This window comes from Gavia stellata, chromosome 3 (genome assembly GCF_030936135.1).
Source record: "Gavia stellata isolate bGavSte3 chromosome 3, bGavSte3.hap2, whole genome shotgun sequence".
Taxonomy (NCBI): domain Eukaryota; kingdom Metazoa; phylum Chordata; class Aves; order Gaviiformes; family Gaviidae; genus Gavia; species Gavia stellata.
In genome coordinates, this window is record NC_082596.1 from 4603718 (window position 1) to 4630768 (window position 27051).

Below are 27051 nucleotides of genomic sequence, written 5' to 3' on the forward strand. Positions count from 1 at the left end.
GCTGGAGAGAAGGCAGCTAAGGAGGGATCACATTAAGGTTTACAAAATCACAAAAGTAGAATGTAGAACCGTTGTTCAACACATCCCGCAATTAGAGAAGTAAGGGACACATGTGGAAACCAGTAAGAGTTCAGTTTCACTTAGAGGAAAGTACTTCTCTGTACATGGCTGGCAGTGAACTTCTGGAACCTGCTGCTACAGGAAGCTGTGGCACCAGCAAGTTCAAAATAAAATCAGATCCACAGAGACTAGATCCAAAAAAAGATCATAAAAGACTGAGGCAGAGGTGTATATTTTAGCACCCCTAAACAAGAACCATAGACAGTGCAGGAGCTTAAGGGGAATAGACTGCAAATACAGGCCAAGTTCACACGCTCTCCTTACATAGCATTGCTATTGCCACCATTAGAGGCAGAATACAGGGTCAGCTGCACCTGGTCCGACCCAGCAGAAAACAGCTGTGGTCCTCTTATGCATAGTTTTATACAGGATAAGTACTCACCATTGTGTATTAGTAATGCTTGCCAGCCAGAAAGAATCCTATTTCAGATAAACACTTTATGCAATTGGTTTTGTCTCAGGTTTCTTAAAGACAAAATCAGCTTGGTTTTAACGAAAGCACTTAAAAGCAAGCCTGTGGCAGACAACCCTACCAACGTCGTCGTTTGAACTTGCAGGTTGGTAAAGGCTTTCTCAAGGACAGTGATACTGTGGCAGAAGAGGAGTATGGGTGCTCCAGCTACTACAACAGGCTCCAGACTCCCCCTTGGAAAACCAAGGCTGCCGAGCTGTTGGCAGGCTGAAAGATGGCACATTGAACACTCAGGTTCAGGAGATGGATCACAAAGGGATATTTTCCAGTTGTTCTTTTTGTATCGATGAGCTGGACTACAATGTTAGCTAAGGTGGAGCTGAGTGAGGAATATGTGGAAGAGAAAAGAAACAAAGTTCTTAAGTAGAACAAAAGAGAGCTGAATGCCTTGGGGTTTCCAAACAATCCTTTAACACCCTTAAAACAGGGGTTAAACATATCCATCTCTACTTTGGGGCAGGATCTCAAAAGGTTTTTCCACTTTCGTTCACAACTCTAACCAAGGGCTGAATACACAGAAAGCTTCCCTATTTTATGAGGCACTTCATAAAAAAAGTCATTTTTGAAGAAGGAAGGAGCAAAAATCTGAGAAAGGGTTGCTTTCCCAATAGACATATATTAGCTATTTATTTGCAAATTAACCCTAAGCCTGTCCATGTGGCATCACAACTACAGTCATTTGCACAGCTAGTGATATCATGCAGAAAGAGCAGGTACACAGCCTGAGGCCAATAAAGGCAAAGACACAAGATGCTACGGTAGAAAGCCATTGGCTCCTTTGGTCTCTGTTGAGTTAGGAATATGGTAACTAGACAAGAAAAAGCTCATCTGCAAAACTAGGCCAGCTAATTGGCATTTATTGTTTGTCTACTAACCTTTTCCAAAGCTTAGTCTTAGGAGCCCTGAGATTAAATATCAAGGGACCTAAACTTTCCATTTCTACGGTTCCGTGAAAATGTCAGTGGCTAATAAAAGTCACCACGCATTTAACTACCGATGAGGCTTTTCGCTTGACATGCATTTTGGGGTATACCTGTAACAGCCAGTTGTGTTGGGCAGTCATTAGTGTCTCTGGTTTCAAAGAGGAATCAACATTTCAAACCAGTATGTATGCAAACACCCAGTATGGAAGCTAACCAATGACAGCCTATGAGAGCTGCAAACAAACAAAACTTTAGTAAAGAATTCCACAACAGGTAAAACCGGTGCAAATGTCTCTCACCTGATTTTTAACTCTTATCATACAAGTAATCTCAGAGCAATCTTGAAGATGAATCTTTTGAGGTGTACTTGTAAAGTCTTTGGTGTTCCAAATATACAGGTCACTACTCCCCGAATAAGACGCCCACACTTCGTCTCTCTAAAGCACAGAAAAATACGTTTAATGTGAGCACTGCTGACAGGAAGTATATTGTGATAAGTAACTATGGCTTATAATGCCACATAGTCATGCTTCCTTTAAACTCTATTAACAGTTTAAATGTAATACCTCAGGAAAGAGCTGGAAGCAGAGAAAACAGGAACACACATCCTTCAGGTAATGCTCAATTTTCATCTGTATTCGAAATTCATGAGTTGACATTACAAGTATGCAACTTCCAGTACCTTTAATATTAAAGATAAAGAGTTAGTAACAGAAGTGCTTACTTCCTCCATCTCTATACACCACGGAGAAAAAAAAGGCAAAATAAAATGGATGCATCTAACAACTGTCTTGTTTCTCAATCAACAGTGAAATCTTTGAGGTACTTCTTCCTGGTTTTCACAGTATCTATTTTTTAGATCTGTTCTTCCTCCAAACACCAGTTGCTGTTCTGCAGTGTACACACCTGTTAGTTTAGAGTTCAGACACGATGACAGGAGAAGAAACAAACTCCTTAAAAATTAGGACATCTCATACTTAGGTTCTCAAGTACACAATTATTTTCATCTACAGAACTGAGACCAAGTGTCTGTGCTACAAAGTTAACAGGGCTGAATCCTTACCCCACCACAGCAATGGCAGCATCACTACTGCCCACAGCAGGATCAGGAATTTCACAAAGCTTTAGGTGCTGTTCTGTTAAGATATGTTTGGATCTAGGTTTTTGTGTATGGCAGTACTAGGAATCAGTGCAAAATTCTTGAATCGGTCACCATTTATGAAACAACTTCTAGATGCTCTTTTACCCTAGCATAAAGCTTTACTTTATTCATCTAAACTCCTACAGAGAGGATGACAAATTTCTAGAAGTGGCCAAAATGCAGGTCTGGGGATTACCAAGTCAGACCAATACCGTGGAGTCTAGCTGAAATACCAAATGCAATTTGCAACCGCTATTGCCCCTCTAGACTTTAAAAGGACTTTCTCAAAGTTTTCCACTCCAATTTACAGGCATCACCGGAGGAGGTCAGACAAATACAGTGCAGCCAGAAGTCACATCCTGCAGCGGGGGCAATACCTCCAGGAGTGATCTAGGGTAGCCAACTATGTAAGTAAGTGTTTTGGAGACCTTACCTACAGAAGGCTGCTTAAACAGACTAAGTGGAGAGTGGGGGAAGAACATCGTGTACACCTAAGTCTGAGTTTGAGATTAATGTATTGTTCTGTCTAATAAAACAGCATTATTATGTGAAGATGACATTTTACTTTTTTTTTAATTATTTGAGGAATTTACTTACAGCACCACAGCTGGTCGTTATGAAGCTTGATAGAAGTGAGATTTTGGCAGGGCAGCTGAAAGACACGATTAACTTTCAGAGTGCTGATGTTCCAAGCTATCACTGTTCCATCTAAACTGCTTGAGTACGCTTCACTGTTGGTACAGATTAAAAAAATAGTAACAATAGTATAGTGTATATTCATGTTCAGAACAGAGTGCATACACAGAAGAGACTTACATGCAAAATAATCAATTTTACAATAAGCCAAATTAAAGTTATTCATTTCAGAGACTGAAAGAGTAAAGCACAGTAACTATTTCCAACAAAAAACGAAGTCCAAAAGCCTTAAAGCCCAGATAGTATCATTAGTTTAATACCAAACAATTAGACTGGTTCAATTCTTTTACACAAGGTGACCAGAGTCTTGAGTGGACAAGAGCATGTCCATCCTGTGCCCACCAAGATGCCTAGGGAAGGATCGAAACTTCTTTTCTCCCCTCGCTATATTCTAGGTAGCTGGCTCTACACAGCTGAAAGTGCATTTAAGCAACCAACAGCTCTGGGTTGCAGCCAGGCATCCAACCTTCAAGCTGCTTATGTCTCCTATTGAACCAAAGTATTCTAGTACAGATATTTTTTCCTTCTTAAGATGATACTTTACAAACTCTGTATCATTGGAAACACTGCAGGCTAAATTCAGAGCTCTAAGTGAACTAGAGCAGGCATCACATCACACATAAGGAGGTAAGTACAACAAAAACTTTCCCTGTAATTCTCCTGAACATTGTTGCCTGTTGGATTTTTTCTCAAGTTAGGATGAAAATATCTCAAAACTGTTTTTCTTTGCTACTGCACCTGAGAAAACAAATTATACTACCCCTTTCTTATTTTACCTTTAACATTTGTCATCATCAGATGAGAAAACCTTTTTCAGAAGGTTCCTAAGCAAATTCTCCCTTAAACCCAGTTAGGCCTGCTGCACCACTGGCAGAGCTATGGCTGATGTCTGGTCTGGCCTGGGAGTTACTGCTCCCATAGGAAGACAGCAGGTTAAGGCCTCCAGCCAACACTCTTCCCAGTGCTACCAAAAGATCAAAAGCATTTTGCCTCAACAAAACAATAAATGTATTATTTCTTTTACAAACAGGCAGGAAAAATCTAGAAGCATGCTGTAAACATCTAGTCGATGATGTGCTCCAAGCAAAAATTAAGTGGTCTTTAAACTGCATCTGTATTGATTCATCGCTGGATGCTGCCAATTCCTGGCTGCTCTCATCCTTGTCCAAAAAAGCATTCCTTTATCCTCTTTGTTCCAAAGTACATAATACTCTTTCTTTAAAAAGGAAATTCTTAGTTTACCATATACAATATCGGAGCTACAAAAATGGGCTAAATTAAGGCTTATGTTAGCAGAATAAGCCCCCCTGCTCAAAACAATAAATTCTTTCCAACATCTAGGAAAATCAGTCACTGGTTTCCTATATGGGCTCCTTTTCCTTAAGCACAAGTTAACTTTTTGCCTTTGTTTCAGTCAAATAAATAAGGCATTATACTGTTTCATTTGCATGTTTAACTAGTCCTCTGCTCACTGCTGGCCAAATTCTCTAGAGTGGTGAATACTGTTCTAACTACATGAAACAGCTTTCTACTTAACCACAGGAAGATTGTCCACATGTTCATGACTCTCGTGGTACCGAAGTCCTTCACATTTGCTTGTACATGTATTTTTAAGAAAACACTGTAATTAAATATACCTGGGTATTCCATTCTTCTTCTCCACAATGATGTCCGTAACATCAGAACGATGATCATTTAGTTGCTTATTACAAGACATACTGTGGGTGTTGATTATATAAATAATGGAGTCTTGAGAACCGATCCACACTTGACTCTGTTCTACCATGATCATACAAGTCTGGGGAGAAAAAGCAGGATTAAATAAAAACTAGAAGAAAAATCACTTTTCAATATAACATGGAAAAAGGCTATGTTAAGATGCTACAGTTTTCTGGTGATTACAGTATGAGATTGTGCTGGTTTTGGCTGGGGTAGAGTTAATTTCCTTCATAGTAGCTAGTATGGGGCTGTGTTTTGAATTTGTGCTGGAAACAGCGTTGATAATACAGAGATGTTTTCGTTACTGCTGAGCAGTGCTTACACAGAGCCAAGGCCTCTTCTGCTTCTCACCCCACCCCACCAGCGAGTAGGCTGGGGGTGCACAAGGAGTTGGGAGGGGACACAGCTGGGACAGCTGACCCCAACTGACCAAAGGGATATCCCATACCATAGGACGTCATGCTCAGTATATAAACTAGGGGTCAAGCTGACTGGGAGACTGCTGCTTGGGGACAGGCTGGGCATCGGTCAGAGGGCGGTGAGCAATTATTTTCATTTGTATCACTTGTCTTTCTTGGGTTTTATTTCTCTTTTTTTTCTTTGTTACTTTCCTTTTCATTACAATTTATTGTTATTATTTCATTTATTAAACTGTTCTTATCTTAACCCACGAGCCTTCTCACTTTCACTTTCCCAATTCTCTTCCCCATCCCACTGGGGTGGGGGGGAGTGAGCAAGCGGCTGTGTGGTGCTTAGTTGCCAGCTGGGGTTAAACCACAACAGAGATTAAGACTCAGTGCTCCAGTATTCTATCCTTTGCTCTGCTCTATAAATAATGAGAGAGGACAGATCTCTGTGCTGAGTTTATCCTTCAGTAAATAGGATTAATAACATATCTTGGTAACTGCTCAAAGCTGTATTTCCTGGTCCAAAGTTAAAGTTACAAAGGGCATCAGGGGAAACCACAGAAGTTAGTGTATTGCCTTCTTCCAGATTCGAAGCCATCCTAACCACCTGATATAAACATACTTCCTACTTCAGTCAGGAATGGTGTGTAAGAAAATACTGTCTTCTCCACTGTCTCTGGAATGTCCTTCCCCTATTCAGAAGCTCTTCATTTCTCTCCCTCCTGAGTCCCATCAAGTTCCAAAAACTTTCCTCCTCTTTTCTTCCTTTTCTTTAGAATCATCATAGATCATAGAATCATAGAATGGTTTGGGTTGGAAGAGACCTTAAAGATCACCTAGTTCCAACCCCACCACCATGGGCAGGGACACCTTCCACTATAACAGGTTGCTCAAAGCCCCGTCCAACCTGACCTTTAACACTTCCAGGGTTGGGGCATCCACAACTTCTCTGGGCAACCTGTGCCAGTGCCTTACCACCCTCATGGTAAAGAATTTCTTCCTCATATCTAATCTAAATCTACCCTCTTTCAGCTTAAAGCCATTACCCCTTGTCCTACCACTACATGCCCATGACTAAAAAGTCCCTCTCGAGCTTTCTTGTAGGCTCCTTTCAGGTACTGGAAGGCTGCTAGAAGGTCTCCCTGGAGCCTTCTCTTCTCCAGGCTGAACAATCCCAACTCTCTCAGCCTGTCCTCATAGGAGAGGTGCTCCAGTCCTCTGATCATCTTCGTGGCCCTCCTCTGGACTCACTCCAATGGGTCCATGTCTTTCTTATGTTGGGGGCCCCAGAGCTGAAAGCAGTACTGAGGTGGGGTCTCACGAGAGCAGAGGGGGAGAATCACCTCCTTTGACCTGCTGGTCATTCTTCTTTTGATGCAGCCCAGGATATGGTTGGCTTTCTGGGCTGTGAGCGCGCACGGCTGGCTCATGTTGAGCTTCTTGTCAACCAGCACCCTCAAGTCGTTCTCCTCAGCGCTGCTCTCAATCCATTCTCCGCCCAGGCTGTATTTGTGCTTGGGATTGCCACGACCCACATGCAGGACCAAATAGGTCAGTATTCCAATTCTTCTCCTGGATTTTCATCTTCCCAGCCCTTCACCATCAGTTTTACCTCTCCCTTTTTGACTCTCTCCCACACTCATCCACAGTGATGTTTCTCAGCTTTCCCACAAGTGGCCTGCGTGTTCTCTCTAGTGTGTGTTTTTCACTCAGTCTGCAGCTCTGGTTCAGCTTCCCCTTTCATTGAGGAAGTTATTCTTTTCAGGTGGTCTTTCACAAGCAACTCTAACCTGCTGGTTGAGCTGTCTTCTTTTAGAGCACTATCTCTCTTGCAGTATCATCCACCTGGTTTCCTTACACCTTTCCCCAATTTCCAGTTCTTCAGCACAAGTGACTTTTCATCCATTCTTAGGGTTCATCTCATCTTCTCTTTATATTGATTCTCTCCATTATTCTTTCTCGTCAACTGTTTCAAACCCACCTTCCCACCCCAAGAAGCCATGTTGTTAGGCCAGCAGGCCCTCCTGATATCAAATCCATCACTTCCCACCAGTTTACTACTTTTGTTATGAATCCATTTTCTCTCCTTTCCCTTTCTCTCAAAAAAATCTCCATTTCTCCAAGTTAACTGAAGCCCAGACAACTCAAGTGCCTTACTACAACTTTTAAGGAATGAGAGTGATTCAGGGTCATACAGGCTATAGCAACAAAAACACCAAGCTAAAGCAGCAATTGTGATATATGTGCCAGTCTTACCAGTTTAGAGCGGCCCATTTTGAAACAGTGTTGTTGAATAGACCAGGTAGATGCATCAAAAACCACCACTTTCCCCTCATTTAAAGCACACCATAGTTTTGGATGAGCATTGCCAGGTCTTTCTGAAGGGTCAAGATGCCCTAGAAATGAAGCAAAGAAGATGAGAGGTAAAAGAAAATAAACCACTTTTGGAAACGTGTGGGAAAACCATTATTAGGCAGAGTGGCTTTCTAATGAAATGCATCTGTGTTCTGGAACTCACATCACCAGTTAATGAATGACACAGTTTTCACAATGAATTTGTGCTCATTCTCATCTATTTGTTAAGCTCACCTCATGGTTTAATCTTACACTTCAAAGTTATTCAGAGCAGAGATAATATTTTTCATTGATGACTAAGTAGTTAGCTCACTGGGATTACAGGAAGGCTTATGAAATAGAATGAGTGGATTTATTAGTTGTATCTGTTCCATTAGAGCTCCACTGAGAAGCCTCACACTACTACTCCACTGAGAAGCCTCACACTACAAGGAAAGAAAAGCAGCACTGAACCCACCACCACCCACCCACCCACATACAGTTGTTCCTGCCCACGTTCTTAACTTCGGAATGCCACTAACTTTCCCCTTTTGTCTGAAATTGCCCAAATACTAGGAATTACATATGAACCTACATCAGAAGACTAGTAAGGTTATGAAGTTAAGAGTTAGAAACTTCCGGAATTAACATATCTGCTACCTAAATTCATGCCCATTGCACACAGTCCTTAACTTTTCTTTTTTTTTTCTCTCCAATGCTTTTTGAATTAGTCAGATATAAATGTGCTAAGTATCACACAAAAGCTCACAAGGAAAGTGATAATGCTTTCTTCAGGGATGGACTTAAATTACATGCGATGAATAGTACATTAGATCACATATTATACAGTGAGAATTACAAGCATGTAGGTCTGGCTGGGATTTCAAGAGGTGGTACACTATTCCCTGCACTGTGGTTCAACCAAACACCCCCATATGACTCTACTAAAAAATAAAAAAATAACAATGAATATTGATCAATGGTGGAGCATCATTCATCCACCCTGCTCAACAAATGAGCAGAAGTCTTAATGGGAAATCGGCACATTAACACATAATTGAAGTCTATTATAAGGCATATACACACAGGAAGACAAATTAGGATTGTGAAAGCTATGCCTTGGAGTATCTTAATATGCAATATTACTGTTCTTTTTTTTAATGATTTTCTGTTTTAGTATTCAACATGCAACCAAAGCATGTCAGAACGTGAACAAAATCAGGCAGTCATAATACCAGGTGTTATGAGATAACATGCTTTATAGGCTAATTAAAGCTGGGCTAACATAAAGAAAGCAATACATCACCTTACCTGGTGTATAAAGCAAGACATCTATTGCCTGTGGAAATGTCTCACCAGCTGAGGGGTTGATCTTGTGCTTTAAAGTCTCTGAAGTTGTTTTGGGGACCATCATAGGCACTAAAATAGATTTTTAGAAGGTCATGAAGTGCATACTTAAGCTTGAAATAAATCTATAATTCTTACGAAATAAGAATTCTGCACCATTGATTCACATTTCTCACTTTTCTTCCCTCTAGCCTTAGCTGACTAGGAGAGCCCAAAGACCACGTGTATGAATTCTGGTAGCAGAACCATGCATACAACCCCCAAGCAGTCTAAACCATCAAAACAAAAACACCACAGCCAACACGAGACAGACGTACCAACTATGATTCTGATGCACAGAAGCAAAAAAACCAAACCACAAAACAAACCCCTTAGCTTTCTATTAATACTATTTAACAAACTACATCTGTGAAAGTGCAATCAGACTAACATCTTTTTATATTTGTACAGTTAATCAGTTTGAAAACCAGATTATAAACAGAAAGGGCTGAGACAGACAATGCAACAACAGAGGCTTTGTAACACTGCTATGTGACTGACCTTCATTTTTCATCCTGTCAAAATAAGACAGTTTTGAGGCTGCATATATGGTTTTGGAGGACTGCAGGGCACCAACCACAGCATCCATCAGGAGAACATTTGTCAGTGCTTGCTGAATATACTGAGGATCCTAAAGACAAAAGTCTTACTGTAGTTTATCTATTGCTCATTATTCTTACAAGTCTCCATGTTCAACAATCACAACGCATGTCATGCTTAGCACAAGCACTAGCCAGTTGCTGCCCTACAGCATAATTCATGCTATTTGCGGTCAAATTCCACTCCCGCATCACACGTTCCACTCCCAAGCAAGGTCATGGAGCAGGGAGCCAGGAGCCAGTGTTAATTCATTACACTGAAAGAATATCTGGCACAATCTTGATACAGGACGTGCAAATGAAACCGTATGAATGGCACTGATGGAAAACACACAGCAGACATAGGATGGATAACCATTTTCAGGCTGGATCTTTCTTCCCAGGAGGGAAGTACGCATTATGCTTCATCTTGGCTAAAATGATTCAAATCCTTCCTGAAGAACCACCAAGCTACATCTTCACTATTAAATTCAGCTGCCATGAAGAATTACGTGGTTTAAATGGAAACCCTGCTTGTATGGTCCTTTTTCTCAAGGTTTCTGTGACAGAATACATCTTGGTCTATTTGTTGAAAGGATCTATAGTCACCAGGGTTCCAGCATGGCAAAACTCTTTCTACACATTATATTTTGAAGCAAGGTGGGGAAAAATTTCTGTTAGTTAGGATCACTATTCTCATATGTTGTGAACTTCAGAAACTCTTTCACAGAACTAGTGACTAAATTAAAAGTTCCATGCCAACAGATGAGGAAAAAAGTATCCTACATTTTAAAATGTAATCTCTCTTTTTTTCCTTTTATTATTCCAGAAGTATTATACTTAGAAGTAACAGCAAAAATAGAAGTTTATTACTTAGCTATTGTTTACTGAAACCTAGAAATTCTAAGATTAATGCACGAATTATTTAGAACAGAGACATAAAGCACATACTTCATAGTTATTTGGTTAAAAATTCCCATATTTATACCTTGTGATCATCCGCCATTTTCTTTCCAGCCCACATTTCTTTCACTATCAGGTACCAGAGATCACACTCAGTTTTAAGGTTAGCTTCAAAGACTTCTTTTTTAGATAATGTTTTAATCCTCAGAGTAGGTATTCTCAAAAGAAGGAAAGCTACAGTTGTGCTCTTAACATCCTGGAAATGTACAGGAACAAAGAAAGCAAGGAAGATACACCATGCAATCACAGATAAGGTGCAACACGCATCCTACAGGGCAACTTTCTCTATTTACAACTACAGCTAATGATTTCAATTGTCCATACACAACATTAAGCAGAGATGATTTTATGAAAATGTAAGTTTCAAACAACATCATACAGAATTTGCTACACAGTGGGTACAAGCTGGCTCGCTGACACCACAGTCAAATACGCACACTTAACACTGATGTTATTAAACTTCTCTAGCTCTATATCCCACGTTCTGCACTTTGCACGCTTCTGTACATCTAGAGTTTATGACCTCCAGATTTTTATTCTATGTCATCTTAGCACCCAGCAAACTGTACTACATCAGCTCTGAAATTTTTGGTCCAAAGACCAAGAATTTTATCTAACCACTCATAAGTTACTGACTTCAGAGTGTTTCCTACACTCCTTACTGAAACTTTAAGTTGAGAGACAGATCTCTTAACAGAATGGAACATGCCCTATATCCATAGGCATGCAAGAGAACAAGAAGTTACTTGATGCTCACCTCTATATCCCTGAAAGCAGCAATCTGGACATAGCCAGGACGTCCTCCTTCAGTCAAAAGGAATAAGCGCTTTTGGGTCAGAGCTATTTTTCCTACACCATAGTTAGTTTTAACTGAGCAGGATAACTTGTAGACACATTCATTTTTATCTAGATGCTCTATTACTGTTGGTGGCAGATTCACCTCTTGAGCTTCTGCTTCAGTTTCTTTCCAGTAGTTGTAGAAATCTCTGAATGTTTCAGGATCAATTTGTTTCTGATGTCCTAAAAAATTTTTTAAACTTGTTTATTGTAAGAAATGATTATACAGATTTGCACAGAAAGATACCTTTAAAAGAACCCACTAACTTTCAAATTGCGCTCCTAACAGCATAATGGGTAAGTGAGGTGCAAAAACTACAAAAAATAGGCTTGGAAAACAGTTAAGAGACAAAATTCTTCTCTTGAGGTAGAAATAGTCCTCTGCAGTTAGCCTAGGCCATAGGTCCCATGCATCTGGCATCCTCCCTTCCACCCTACTCTACGGAGAAAGGGAGGGAACAAACACTGTGCCAGTCTTGCTTTTTTAAATTCATCCCAAAAATCCAGTCAGCCAATGGCAAAGAGTTTGTACTTCCCTACTGAACTGAATACTTTTCATTATGAGAACTTTCCAGTTCTTTATTCTATTGAATGCTACTATATCATATACTTACCAATGTGGGATAAAAGCTAAAGTTGTAACAGTTAAAGACTTCAGCAATAGGTATTCTAAGTAATTAATTAATTATCCTAAGAATTCAAGTGTTTGGACAGCAGAATCTCAAACACACACAAACTCTTGCGAGGTGTATGCTACCTCTGGCTTCAGAAAGTCTTGCTATAGTCTTGCCAATGTTTAATCCCTTGTGGCCACAAAATATTACAGTTACCAGAGTTAACTAGGCACAGGAAGAGAACTGAATACTATTTTATAAAAGCACTCTCAAACTATGCTTTTAGAGATCAATCACAAGATTCAGATCTCATTCAGGACAGAAGAAAATTCTCTCCAATATAAACATAGCCTCTCCTTTTGCTATGATGACCATTCAAGAGGAATTTCATTGTAGCCACTTGAATTCTGGATTTTGTTAGTTTATTTTTAACAGACTGCCACCTTGCCATGTTACCCAGTGCTTTGATAACACAGAGGTATTTTCCATTAGCACAATCTAAGCCAAAACAGAACTGCACACCATCAGATCACAAAACTACCTCACCTACCAAACCTGAAAAATTGTATTATGTTGCATGCCCAAATGTAAGTAGATTCCTTGCCTTTATTGCGGATGAAGTATAGACATTCTTGTACACATAAATCTATTCTCCATAATTATCCTATTTAAATAAAATTTTCCATAAAGCTCACATATTGTGAGTTTTTAAGAGGCCCAGAAAATGCTGAATAATAATTAAAAACAACTGGAGACAAAAATTTTATTTGGGTTCGTAAAAAAAACAAAAACAGTTTGAAATTGTCATTGCACCAATGCAGATGGTCACTAAAAATGTACCTTATACTTACCTACTGTTAGGGCATCAAATAACCGATGTATAGTGTCTATATCTTTGACAATCCCAGATTCCTGGATTCGCTTCACAAAATCATCCAGTTGCATGTGTGTTTTTGGCAATTCAAAATTTTTTACATGGTCGTCTACCTTCATAACTTCTCTTTGTTTTTCCATCACTCGACTTATCAGCTTCTTCAGCTCGGGTTTGCGGTCTGCTTGAGAACGCTCCGAAGGAGGCATGGTTTCCACTATTTTTCTTACAAGATCGGTAGGGAAAATTCTTAAGTCTGTTTTATCTAGGTTCTGAAAGTCAGAAAGTGCATTTAGTAGTTTCCCCTGCATCAAGCTAATAAGTCCCCGGAGGTAGAAGTACCTCGCCAGCAATGCTGAGTTGTCAGGTGGTAAGGTATTTATAGCTTTGCTGAGATGGTTGAAGAAGTCTGTATAGTAGGAATGAACACACTGGAACATCAGAGGAAAGTGAATTTCTGGTATTTTGAATGTACTGACTGATTTGGAGGGCATCTTCACAGCTAAAAACAAACAAACAAACGTACATTGACCAGTATAAGCAGTGAGTAAAAGTACGAGTATCTTCACAACCAGCAATACAACAAACATCAAAAAGAATACCCATCTTCACAGCTATTACATCGCATGCAAGTCAAGCAAGATTATAGTTGTGCTAGGGACACAAATATACAATTTTATGTCCGTCATCCTTATTATCAGAATATTCCCTAATCCGATAATATAAATTCTATGTTTAAAGCTAGTGGAGAACTGGACATAAGGTTGGTGAGGACTGAACATGGTTAGTGACTCAGGAAGAAAATCTCTAATATCAATCCTATTGTGACCAATCAGGCTTCTGTGGTACAGCAAAACTTACAGCAGGGTACAGACTGATTTAACATGCAAGGAGAAGCACAGACAGGCCCCAGCTCAAAATGACCCAGCTCACCATTTGTTTCCCGCATCTGAGAGTTTCTGTGAAAATTATTCAGTGATGTCACCCATAAAGGCAACAGAAAAGACACTGTATTTGTTCAACACATTCTTCCCTTACCAACACCTGTTTCTATTCTTCGAAGTGAGGAATTTCTAGTAGGGCCCTCTGGCAGCTTGATATCTTGCAGATTAGGCATACTGATTACCATACGCCTACTAATCATGTGCTGTGGATTAAATCGTTTAGAAGCCATTTTCTCCATAGTCAGTCTTCTTGGGGTATGAAACATCAAGTTTAATCTGAGAAAAATAAAAAAAATACATAACTAGTTTTAAAACCCGGTACACATACACACTAAATTACTACTTGATTTTATTTTCTTCCGTATGATAGTATTAAATTACAATTACAGTACCCATTTAAAATTTCAACAGCCATGGCTGGACATGTTCATATCACCCTTTTACAGTAATCTTAATAAAATGGCCTACCAATTAGTCATAATTTTGTTCATAGATGACCTGATCTCATATCAATAGAGTCAAATGGACTTTTATCACTGATGTCAATAGAAGATTCAAAAGCAGAATAAGGAATGAGAAAACTTTACCTATCCTCTTCAGACTGGGTACTCAACTCAAGTCGAGCGAAAGCATCCATCTTTCTGTTCAGACGAGCTTTAAGAAAAGAGTGAAACATGTAGGTCTCTAAAACCTGTGAGACACAAACTGGTTAACTGCGGATCATTTACAAATCACATTTTTATTAGCACATTTTGCTCATTTTTATTACCTTTACATATGCAAAGCTGAGAACTTCCAATTTAGCAATCACAAACCCAAAAATATTTGAAAGCTTCAATAAAAGAGAACTAACTCAGTTTCCATTCACCTTCTGTCCTTTCATGATACTTGCTTAGTAGCAAACAGTAACCTCAGACCGCCCTCCAAGAGATGAAACCAAACAAAAAATGAGAAATACTGAGCAAAACAGTAAGTTTTAGCTACAAGTCTAACAGTATATTTTCTGCCTATAACTAAGTGCTGATAATATTGTCTATGGTTTCTAAATTAACATTATGCCATCAAACTGAAAAGATAAGTGAGTTATCTTTTCTCCTGGTAACCCCCAAAATTGTTCCCTGCTCAGGTAATTATTGTGGTGTCATCCAGAAATAACTTCTAAAAGGTCAGATTGCTACTTTTAGGATAGCAGACACCATAAAAAAATGCCAAGTATGAATTAAAAAGAGTGGAAAGCTACCATGTCCCACCATTGCAAATTAAAAGAAGATGAAAGCTAGGATTTGAGACAATACAACATGTGTACTATATAAATGTTAGTTCTAGCACAGGGCTTTTAGTATTGTTTGAAATAAACAATTCAGAAAACTAATCTGTTCAGCAAATCAAATGCAAACTTCATCAGGAGACAATATTGTTATAATTAGGAATCCTGTCTTTATGTTTACACAGCCTCCAGCCTTTAGAAACTTACTAACGGAAAGACAGTTGTATCTTTGAATGTAACTACGAAAAATTACTTTGATTAATGATATATCCCAGATGCTTGCCTAAACTACCCTTGTTAGTCTTGGAGTTTATCACAGTACCAAAAAAAACCCAGCAACCCAAAAAACTCACTGATCAGACATCCGTGTATTTCTATGATGTTTTTAAAAAGCAAATGAGAAAGATTCATAAGTAAGTAATCTAGGTACTCTGAAATTAATGGAAATATTTCACCAACAAATAGGTCGTTCTTATTCAGGATGCCTCTTATCAATCCATTTGCGAAGTATCCTGTAAAATGGCATCTACAAAAGATTTCTGCTTTTAAGTATTTCTCCAGTAGATGGCATATTTTGTTGGCAGTTGTAGGTACAGGAGATGACAAGCTGCAGGAACTAAGAGAGTCCTTTCTAATGTTTTTTTGGAGTACTCTTAATACAAATCTAGATACCACTAGTGACTATTCCATATTGTGTTATCTTCTAAGATTTACTTGAAAGCAAACCTGCCACTCTGTTATTTAGTATTTAAGTGAGTCAACTACTCAAAGCTCTTCTTAAATGTGCACATCTGAATGTTAGATGAACTTTAAAATTTCAACTAATGAAATTGCCACTATTTCATTTATAGCATTAGAAACTGCTACTAAAAATATTTTAATTATTTCTACTCATTTGAAATCCTGGTCAGAACATTTCTGATTAATTTCTCTCTTGATGACATATTAATAGGCTCTTTTTAATTTTTCCTTTTTGTTTGTTTGTTTTTAAGAATGCTTGCTAGTGTTGGAAGCTTTATCCAACAAACACTATTTCCTATTTAGGATTCATCGGTTTGTTATCTTTGAATTGCCAGATATTCTGTCACGTTTGGTGACTACTGCTTAAGTAAAATGAGATACTTTTCTGATCATTCCTCCATATACTGACATCTCCTTTAAACTGATGTTCAGAAACTTTTCTTATCATATGTTTGAAGCAGGAAACAAAACAGGTGTTATCAACCATGGCCTGTTGATGTTAATAAACAGATCTTTTTGCCAGGTATAAAACAGTTACTCCAGAGAGCCAACCACCAAATTCTAGTGGCAAAGGAAACCTCTGTAACTTTCATATGCACCCATGGAACATAATTAAAAGCGAATGTAAAATGGCAGATGCACTTTCTTACGTTCCTTGTTAAACCTTTGCTTTGACCCACAGGTTTGTTAAACAAGTTATAGTATCACAAAAAGTGAAGACACAGCTCAATAATATTTTACCTTTGAGAAGCTTAAATAACAGCACAACATGTCTTACAGTTGGTTAGAATAAGAAGCTACTTAATAAAGTCTCTGTTAAAAACTACTATGTAAATTGTACCAAAGGGTGCAAGAAGGTGAGAAAGTTGTCTTGCATCCCTTCAGAAATCAGGTATTGACCATAGACACTCCCAGTTTAGGGTTACAGTCTTCTAAACAATTATTTTTTCATTTAAGTAAGGTAAACTTTTTATTTAGTTAATAATCATAACACTTAAAAAAAATATCACAAGAGTTTATAACTTTGGATGTTGGCTTGCTGTGTCAAGACCAAATTCTTGTAGAACACTGTACATGGCTAGACACAAAGCCTCAAAACATGTAAATTCTGTTTCTCACATCCACAACAGTTTAGTTTAATTCTTTGAAAGCAAATATTAATTTAATTGGGTGCAAACAGTTTAATGTAAAATAACAGCAAGGATGAAACTCTCAACCTGCCCACTTCTGGGCAAAGTACCCTAACACTGAAAGATACTCTTACAGGAACCTGCGTACTCTTGGTCTCTTTCTCTCCCTGCTCTTTTCCTTCTGTTCCCCCTTCCTTTCTCCCTCCTTCTCACCCAAAGAATCTCCAACCTTTGACGATCAGTAATAATCCTCCACCAAGGGCATGAAGAACTGCTCTAAATCCTACAGTCTGGTGATAAAGACACTCTCCTTTTAATGAGGAAATTAAACCCACCCCATTTCCTTAGAATATACAAAGCCATTACATAAAAGGCAGACTTATGCACCAGTACTCTCTGTGCTCCAGAGGAAAACAGACTGCATCCTTCATAAAAACCTGGTTCACTTCACTGCATACACTGGGTGAAAACAGAGTAATTTTGGAGCTTCAGCAGATCAAGCTTACGCTAACGGAAGGATCAAGCCGATCAGGGCAGATGCAAAAGGGGCTCAGGGCTTGTATGGGAAAAACTCCATGCCCCTACAGGGTTTCAATCTCAGATAAGCATCTGATAAGCTGAGTTAGCAGAAAGGCTAAGAAAAACTAAGTGGGGATTTCAGGTCGTCGTTTAGCCTCCAGCACTATTGGGCCTGGCCCGAGGCTATGCGCTATTTGAGTATTACTTCATGGCCTTCACCAGCACATAAAAGTAATCTACGATTATTCTACCTGGTAAAGCACATGTAAGCTAAATCAACCCATGTCCCGCATGCTACGTCACACCGCAGGCCCTAAGGACACCAGTGCCACTCACGTGCTCAGAGTCAGCATCGTGCATTCACTGTGACTCGTTGAGGGAAACAGGCGCATGGCCTGGAGCCAAGCAGGCATCGTCAACTCCATGCCCTGTTGCTCAGGCTGCAGATAAAGCTGGTACTTTGATTTCTGTCATTTAAGCTCCCTCCTGCTGTGCTCACAGGCTTGCTGAAAACCCATGTCTATGTATGGGCTTCGGTCCAAACAGTTTGGACAGGTGCCTGTGCTTAAAATACAGTTTAGATGTAGCTTTACTGACCATCTGCCATAGGTTAACTTCACCCTCAAGGAATTACATTTAATTTGCTCTGGAATTACATAGTACCTTGCTCTCCAAAATGCTGTCTACTATTTATCTGTTTATAGTAAATTAAATAAAATAAATTTGGTAAAGCATTCTGTGAAAGTTGGTGGTTCAACACCACACAGACCAAACTGTGACCATTCTATTAATTTTTGGCATTAATCCTGAAATACAGATTAATAACAGAGAAGTACAACATATTTAACACTGAATTCACCTTTTTGTAAAATGGCTGGTCTCCGATTGCCCTTGTTTTCAGAAATTCTTCACTGTTAAACACTCTATGTTCATAATTTAGATGGTCTTTTACCTCCCTGGAGACAAAAATAAATAAATAGATAAATATGCTTGGAGATGTGTAAGCAAATTGTACTTTTGCAGTAGCAGCAGCCCACTGGTACTACTAGAAATACACTGCAGCATCAGAAGGCAAACTCAGTTTTAATGAGCAAGTCTGAGTTACTGAATCCTAGAAAAAGAATGCAACCTCTTATAAGTAAGACAGCCTACCTACTGCCATTTCAAATCAGCAAATTCACTTAGAGTCTGCGGGATCAATTTTAGTAACCCACAGAGGAGAATCTATATATTTAAGTCATGACTTAAGCTCCAACCCTGGAATTACATTTACATACACAGTTCCTGAATCACACACAGCCCATGTGGAGCACTAAAGACACAAGTGTACTTATCCGCATAGGCAACTTGAAAGATGCGATCTGACCTCACACTGTCCCATTACATTGCATCTGTAACATACACATGAAATAGTATAGATTATGCAACTTTTTGCTGCACTTTCAAACTCTGCTCATCAAGCCAGCAATAGCTGGAAATTGTGTTAAACTAAAGAGACAGAACTATTGAAATAAAAGAGAAAGCGAGATAAAGAACTGATGCATATTTTAGTATATGCATGGGCACAGCAGGCAGCAGGGGCCCTATACTACCCCTGGAAAACCAGACATCAATAATATCTTCTGTGCCCTAAAGGTGAGCCAGAAAAGGTTGTTTCAGGAGCAGAAAGGGGGAGTTTTTCAGAAAAAAAACTGTTCTCTGAACTGAAGTCTCTGAGTAAGAAAAGATTATTTCAGTTATTTAAGCTAGATATGTGCAAGTGGCTAAATCAGGGCTCCTTTTATTATCTCTTATTTCATCTACTTACGCTGGGTATTGAGGAATAAGAAATTCCCATTAAAACATGTGAACGAAGAAAATAGTTTGGTGAGCTAAAATCTGAATGTAAGTACAAAAGGGGAATCTCATACCCATGCATAGACCTGACAGAAGGCCTATACATCCTTTGTCTTTCATAAATCAGTGATAAAAGCCCATTACCAGTTTATCAAGCCGTATGGGTTCAGAAAAAAGATGGTTAGTAAGAGTATGTAGTTCTACATAATTCTACGTAATTTAGCACTGTTTGCTTTAAACATGGAACCTCCACACACACAAAAATACTACAGTGCTTCAATGAAGACAGTAGCAACTGGCAGCACAATTGCATCAGAGATTTACTTTCCTTCACTCCTGGATGCCGGTAGATATAGCATTAGAAGATAGAAGAAACAAGGCTGAAAAAAAGAACAAAGAAAGAAAGTTTGAAGGAAAGGAGAAAGAAAGCAAGAAAAGAATCAACCCCTTTGCAAAACATATTATCTCTTAGAGAGCAAAGCATCTGCTCATTTTTTGTAGCCAAGCATTTAGTGCGTTAAAGAGTTCAAGCTGTTAGCAGCAAAATGCATTTCTCCTCATCTTTATCTGGAACATACTGTTGCCAAACACTGAAATCCACCAAATCCCACAGTGGTAGCACATCAGGTTGTAAATGCATTTCATTTTCTTCATCCAGCTGTGCTAGCTGTAAAGTCTGTTCTATCCTCCATACCCAGCAGCTATTGTCCCCCTGGAGGGCCCAGCCACTTGTATGAACACTCCCCAAGCTGATCCAACAAAAGCAAGTGGGTATTTGGACTATATAAATTAACCCAGCACCTTCTGACCGAAAGTGTTAGGGAGAATTCTTGTGAGCAATTCGGTAGGTGATCCAAAGGGGAACACTACCTCCAGCAAGAGGCAGTAAGAAATAGCTGGGGATGGTTATCTGCACAGCTGTTTGCAAACCTCTGCCCATACAACCAGATTCTTTAGAAATACCAGGCAGGCACATTTTCATGGTCAAATATGTTAGTATCTATGTAAAAAGAAATGAAGCATATGCAAACCAGCCATCCATTTGCTGTACTTTTTTTTTGTACAAATCACCTACCACACTTCCATTCCCTCCCCAAATACAAGCAAATAATGGCAGGATTTACAAACAGCACCCACATAAAGCAACTGTGGGTATCAGCACATTAGATTAGGTTAAGAAACAAGAAAAATTAGCATAGCTGGACCTTATTCGGGGGGGGGGGAACGAACCCCCACAAAACAACCTACTCCACATCATTATTAAAATGTCACTCCCAAACCACAGCAAATACCCAGAAGTTCTTGTGCCAACGCTGTGCTTGAGCTGAAACAGCTCCTCTCCCTCCTTCATTCTCTCGTGGTTGCAATCTCCAGTTATCTCATCCCTTCTAAGAATTTGTACAGTTAGCCAAAACACACCCAAGTGTTCTGAATTGCCGATCCTGCTTTCAGCTCTTCAACCCTGTCGCAGTTCAAATTTATTTTTCTCTAACAGGAGTGACTAAGAGTGTTTCCAGTTACAAATTAATATCCCTACTGGGCCTTAAGCTTTTGCTAATTACGAAATGTGAGGATTGCACTTCTCTTCCTGTAATCTTCATACAAGAGGCACAGAGGTTCAAAATTAGAACAGTTTTATCTAAGATGTCGTAGCAATGTATGTGTACCTGAATAAATTAATTATTGATATTCCAGCAGGATAGCACGACCTCCTTCTCACATTCCCTCACAAAACTTAAAGAGACTTACAAAATATCTATAAAAGTAAGACAAAATAAAGAATATTTTCAGTGGCAGTGGAAATGTCTTAACCAGTACCATATGCTCATATAACAAAAAATACTACATCCACTCACCTGAAGATATTAACAATTAACTGCAAAGTTGTTTGCTGAACTTCTGTATTCAGTTTCTGTTGCCAAGCCCTTCTACGCATTTGGAGTTCACCAAGATCTGTGCTGGCTCGGAGATGGCAGAGCTCTAGATCATAATGCAGCTGAAGACTCTCCACTCTACACAGAGGACAAAATTATCAAGTTACATACTAAAACCAATGATTTTTTCCATACCTTGTAAAGAAAGAGTCATTTAGGCCTCACGCATCTTACAGCTAGAGAAAGTGCAAGATTGATTTGCAAGTGTTGACAAGCTAACAAGATTCCTGGAAGTCTTACTAGTACATGTAAATCACAGTGTACTCAGTCTTCTGTGTAAAGAACAGCAAAGTTCAGAGAATAATCAGTATCAGTAATAAAAAACAAACAAGCATTCCAGGCATTGCAAAATAATATGATTATGATTACAACTGCTTAATGTTACCTCTTTATTAATTGAAATTTTCAATTTGCCCTTATCAAATACAGTGGTTTTTTATGAGTGAAATAATATAATTAATAATACAAAATAAAAAATTTAGAAACAGGGTTAAGCATGATTTATGCACTAAGATAAACACAACTTCAACATCTTTTTACCTTTTTATGAAAGTTTCCGCTGCTTGCGCTGGAACATCTGGAATTTCAGGTTCGTCTTCAGCCATTTTTGAATGTGTAATATCGCCATTATCTATATTAATTAGAATTAAGTCTTCAGTTTCCTTTTAACAAAATAAAATAGAATTACTATCAATATACTTATATTGTAAAAACATTCACCTCTCCTTTAGGTACTCCTCAGACAATGAACTATTTCAGCAAGAAGGTAAACCAAAAAAGGATTGATTTTTTTTCCCCCAACTAGATCATATGGATAACTAAACAACTACTTTCAAGAAAAAAAAGTCATTATATTAATAGATATTAGTCTCAGTACATAAACATTTGGTAACCTAGTATGCGCTTCATGTAGTATTAAATTACTACTGGATCTCTAAGCCCATCCTTGAAAAGGTATACATTATGAAGATATGTACAAAACCATACATATGTACACAAAGAAGCTCCCAGAAAGCTTTCTCCATTCAGCATGTGCTGCTGTACTTACCCTATGGAATGACAGCGAGGGAGGGAGGGTTTATATATTAGTCTCAAACACAGAAAGAAACACATGCTAATGCACAAAAAGTCACAGGGAGGTAAAGCCCATGCTGACCTCTCAGTCTGCGATTTTAATAACCTTAAAGATCAGACTGCAACACAGTGTATACTATAAGCAAAACACAAAATCTTTCAAATTATCTCAAAGTGTGTTCTCTAATCGGTACTTATTTCTGATAGTGACATCATCTTACCGCTAACTAAAATAAATATTTATCTGCTTCATTTTAACTTAATTCTTTGGTTTTTGGACTTGCCTAGATGAACCAGTCTCAGTTTGACTTATAATTAGATGGATTCATCTAATACAAATTTACACAATTTTTCTGTGTTTGCTTTTGAACACTTGGAGAAACCGCATGTGACACCCTCAAAAAAGTATATTCACATTAGCCCTCCACTACAAAGCTGAGTTTTTCTTAAATCTTTTTGGGTAACCAAGATTAATATTACCCATTGAAAGAGGCTTAGTTAAATAAGATTCTGAAAAAAGATGACAAAAAAGCCCTCAGAAAAATTGTGAGATTATATTCTTTACATCATTGCTTTTTCATTCTTATTTTGCTAAATATTTCACTATGGGGAACAGCAGCATCATTAGAGTATTTTCAAGCACATGCTCAATTCTTAACCCAGACACCTGGAAAAGCCACCTACTTAATCCCCCACAACTCTGAGCAAAAACATAACCTCATCGATCTGAAGGGAAACTATCTGTACTATACAAAGGACATGTAAGTAGAATTTTTCCCCAAATGAAAGTTGAAGTCACAAAAATCATGATATTATCCTGCAAAGAAAAGAAAGGTAAGGGATACATCAATAAGTTTTTTTCCAATAAGCCAGTGGTCACATCAGTACGGTTCCATTACTTTCAATTTCTTCACTTCTCGCACACCTAAATAACAAAAGCAAGTTTCTAGATGCATCTGAAAGAAGTAAGGGGACAAATGCACTGCAAGTGAAAGCAAGAGTGGTAATTGTCTAAAACATACCGTGCTAACTTCTTCAAAATGATCAATATGACATCCCATAAGAAAAGATGTTGGGGCCATTACAAAATCCAGCATTTGACGTGACAGAATAGGCACAAAAGTGTGTTGCCACTGAAGAGGATGAAGGTACAACATAAAGCATTCAGCAACAAGTGTCAACAGAGCCCAATCAGAAGAGAAGAAAACCATTCTCTGCTCAGTCAAAATACAGGTCATAATCTGAAAAAAAAGAAAATGCTAAACATTTACCAAGAGTTATATTCAGAACATACTAGATATGCACAAATATTTCATCTGCTTGCGAAACTCAACCTCACAAGTTCTGTTTTCTAATAGCTGCCTTACATATTTATAAATTGAAATAATGTCCACTTAAGGATTCTTATAAAATTAAGAAGAGAGGAAAACAGAAAAGGAGAGAAAAGTTAATTGACACTGAAAGTCAATGAGAGTTTTCCCACCAAAGTCCATGAGGCTAGGATTTAGCTGGAATTACTGAGAAGACCTGTTGCCTTTCTTTCACAGTATTAGACTGTTAAATGCCTGTAAAAAGTACCCAGATGAAGAATATAAGCAAACCTGTCTTTGATGATGAACACAAAGACTATTTAGGTTTTGGACATCTCAGCCAAACATCTATTCAAGACTCTAGCTAGTCACATTCCTGATAGTACCACTGGAGAGCAGTGCTTTCACAGAGCAATTCAGGAAGCTGTCTGGAGATGCCCACCCTTTTCCACTGATAGAAAGGGACCCAACGGCATCTAAGCACCAAACTCAGATGCCTCAAGTTAGGTGGGATGAACTCAAGCCAAGAAGACTTAATGGCACACATGGGACATCTTACAGAGGTGCTAACACATAAAACTCCATGCTCAAGATGCACCAGTTGCAGAGGACCATTTAGGATTTGAGATAGCTCTATTCATAACATGCGCATGTGGGCAGAATCCAAAAAAATAAGCCAGTACTACCTACATTCAGGACTGAGGAGGTTTACAAGCAGCACCAATAATACTGATGACCTTGAGCAACCTAATTCAAATTCACAGGTGGCCTTTGAGCAGGGAGTTGGATCAGGAAACCTACAAAAGGATGCTCCAAACCAAAATTTTTGTACAATTCTATGAAGCATTGAAAAAAATTCTTTGCAAATAGCTTTTTGTATTTTCTTGTCTTTCTACACCATTTACATTTTATTTATATGAGAGTGCCAACTGTTACCAACCCATCCTACAGGTCCCTTTCTTACACATGAAAAAGTTTCTTTTGAATCTTGTAGAAATGCGGGTAATGAGAATTCAAAAGAAAATCTGTCAATCAGCTTGGGCATTTTTATCTTAAAATATACTCTTAAGAAATTTAGCACCTATTCCTAAACCACAGGAGAAAGAAATCCAACATGACTTAATCTAATCTGGTCTATAAATAACAAAACAGCTTAATAAGAAGTATATTTTATTGTGCCATATCTCTAATATGCAGAACTAACACTATTCTGAATTCCTGGGTTTATAATGTTTTTTGGGTAACTAAATAACCTGATTTTTTTTAAACTACAAATTACCAGTACTGTCAATCTCTAACACATTCTAAAGTATCAGTTAGTTTTACCTGCAGCACCTGTTCTGGCTTGAAACACAGCAATGGAAGATGAAGATCTAAGTCAATCATTGGACTGTCCGGATCCTCTCGTGAAGGAATTATTATCTGAAGTGGTTTCATATTAAATACCTGTAATAACAGATGTTTTCCATTTGCTTCTTAATGAAAATGTTCCCATGACACATTTAATTTGCGATTTTAGTTCCAACTACAAAACATTAACATTAATTGAGACCAAGAAGACAGATGTTTGCATACTGCAGAAAATTTAAATAGAAAGAGACGGAAATATTAAGAGACATAGCTTGAACGATTAATGTGGACTTTGTCTCCTTTCATTCTCATAGGTTATTTAGCCAACAAAACTTTAAAAATGTGTGTGTGTATATATATTCTTTTAACAGAATTAAACTTGCAGGGATGTTTTAGTGACTGCTGAGCAGGGCTTACACAGAGTCAAGGCCTTTTCTGCTCCTCACCCCACCCCACCCCACCAGTGAGTGGGCTGGGGGTGCACAAGGAGTTGGGAGGGGACACAGCCGGGACAGCTGACCCCAACTGACCAAAGGGATATTCCAGACCATATGACGTCATGCTCAGCATATAAAGCTGGGGAAGGAAAAAGGAAAGGGGGGACATTCGGAGTAATGGCGTTTGTCTTCCCGAGCAACTGTTACACGTGATAGAGCCCTGTTTCCCTGCAGATAGCTGAACACCTGCCTGCCGACGGGAAGTGGTGAATGAATTCCTTCTTTTGCTTTGCTTCTCCACATGTTTTTTTTTTGTTCTACCTATTCAACTGTCTTTAACTCAGCCCACGAGTTTTCTCACTTTTACTCTTCTGATTCTCTCCCCCATCCCACCTTGGGGGGAGTGAGCGAGCAGCTGTGTGGTGCTTAGTTGCCTGCTGGGCTTAAACCATGACACTTGGTTATAAGCATAATAAAATAATGGAATTTATATTTGTAGATACAACTGGGAAATCAAAAGTATTGATAAAATTCATACAGGAAATAGAAAAAATATGAACAAAAGAACTGAGCATAGGTGCTCACATTAAGAAGATAGAACAAGCCAAAACAAATGAGCTCTTTCAGTGTTTCAAATACTCCAGCTCAAATCTCTGGGGGCCAGATCCTGCACGTGCTCCATATTTCAGCACTTAGCAGCTGGTTCAGCCAATCATTCAGACAATTTTCCAGCTATGCTATTTTTTCCTCCACTCGTAACCCCTCATCCCAGGGTCAAGGAAAGCAGCTACAGAGAAGTCCATGACTGAAGCACTGCTTCCCTAGAAGCCATTTCAGTAGACAAAAAAGAGAGTGCTGAAATCACTGACTCAACTAACATATAGCTTGACTTGGGAAGGGCTATAAAAAGAAAATACAGCCCACACATCTCAGCTTCTACACTGAATACAGATGTTTATCCGAGTTTCTCTTCTCAGCTAGGTCTTATCCAGGCAGGAGCCAATCCAGAACATGTAATCCACTCACTAGAACATTTAATCCACTACACACTGTTCTGCTTCCCCAGAGTCATTCAGACACAAGAAAAAAACAAGTCCAGAGCTGTACACATTGTTCCAGCACCTTATTTCTTTGGCCTCTTTTCCCTCACAGGGACTGCGCTACTTCTCAGTCACACCGCTGCATGTCCACCCATCACACAAATCAAGATGACAGCCATGAGCATCCGCATCAGACAGCGCATCTCGATATCAGACACAAGACAGGGAACTCCCACACTTTGCCTGAGTGATAGTTACACGATTTACTGGAGTTTATACATGTGTATTCAATGAGATGGCAATGGCATACCGTTCAGGTGAAAGGCAAGCTTCCACTCTTATAGAGCAGTTACAGACCGGAGCTTCCAACCACTTTTAGTAGAGATTACGTGGGCTGACCCTCTAGAA

At 38.8% G+C, this 27051-nt stretch overlaps 1 protein-coding gene across 1 annotated transcript in view; it reads right to left on the reverse strand.

The window, feature by feature from the left end:
- DENND3 (DENN domain containing 3) overlaps window positions 1-27051 on the reverse strand; it is a 41284-nt gene that overhangs the window by 1166 nt on the left and 13067 nt on the right. Inside the window, 17 exon segments of the mRNA XM_059836385.1 lie at window positions 1815-1952; window positions 2082-2197; window positions 3254-3387; window positions 4990-5150; window positions 7735-7874; window positions 9124-9231; window positions 9700-9829; window positions 10765-10935; window positions 11497-11759; window positions 13042-13555; window positions 14071-14281; window positions 14593-14696; window positions 18522-18618; window positions 21355-21510; window positions 21973-22094; window positions 23529-23747; window positions 25143-25262. Coding sequence (XP_059692368.1) covers window positions 1815-1952; window positions 2082-2197; window positions 3254-3387; window positions 4990-5150; window positions 7735-7874; window positions 9124-9231; window positions 9700-9829; window positions 10765-10935; window positions 11497-11759; window positions 13042-13555; window positions 14071-14281; window positions 14593-14696; window positions 18522-18618; window positions 21355-21510; window positions 21973-22094; window positions 23529-23747; window positions 25143-25262 — 2904 coding nt within the window.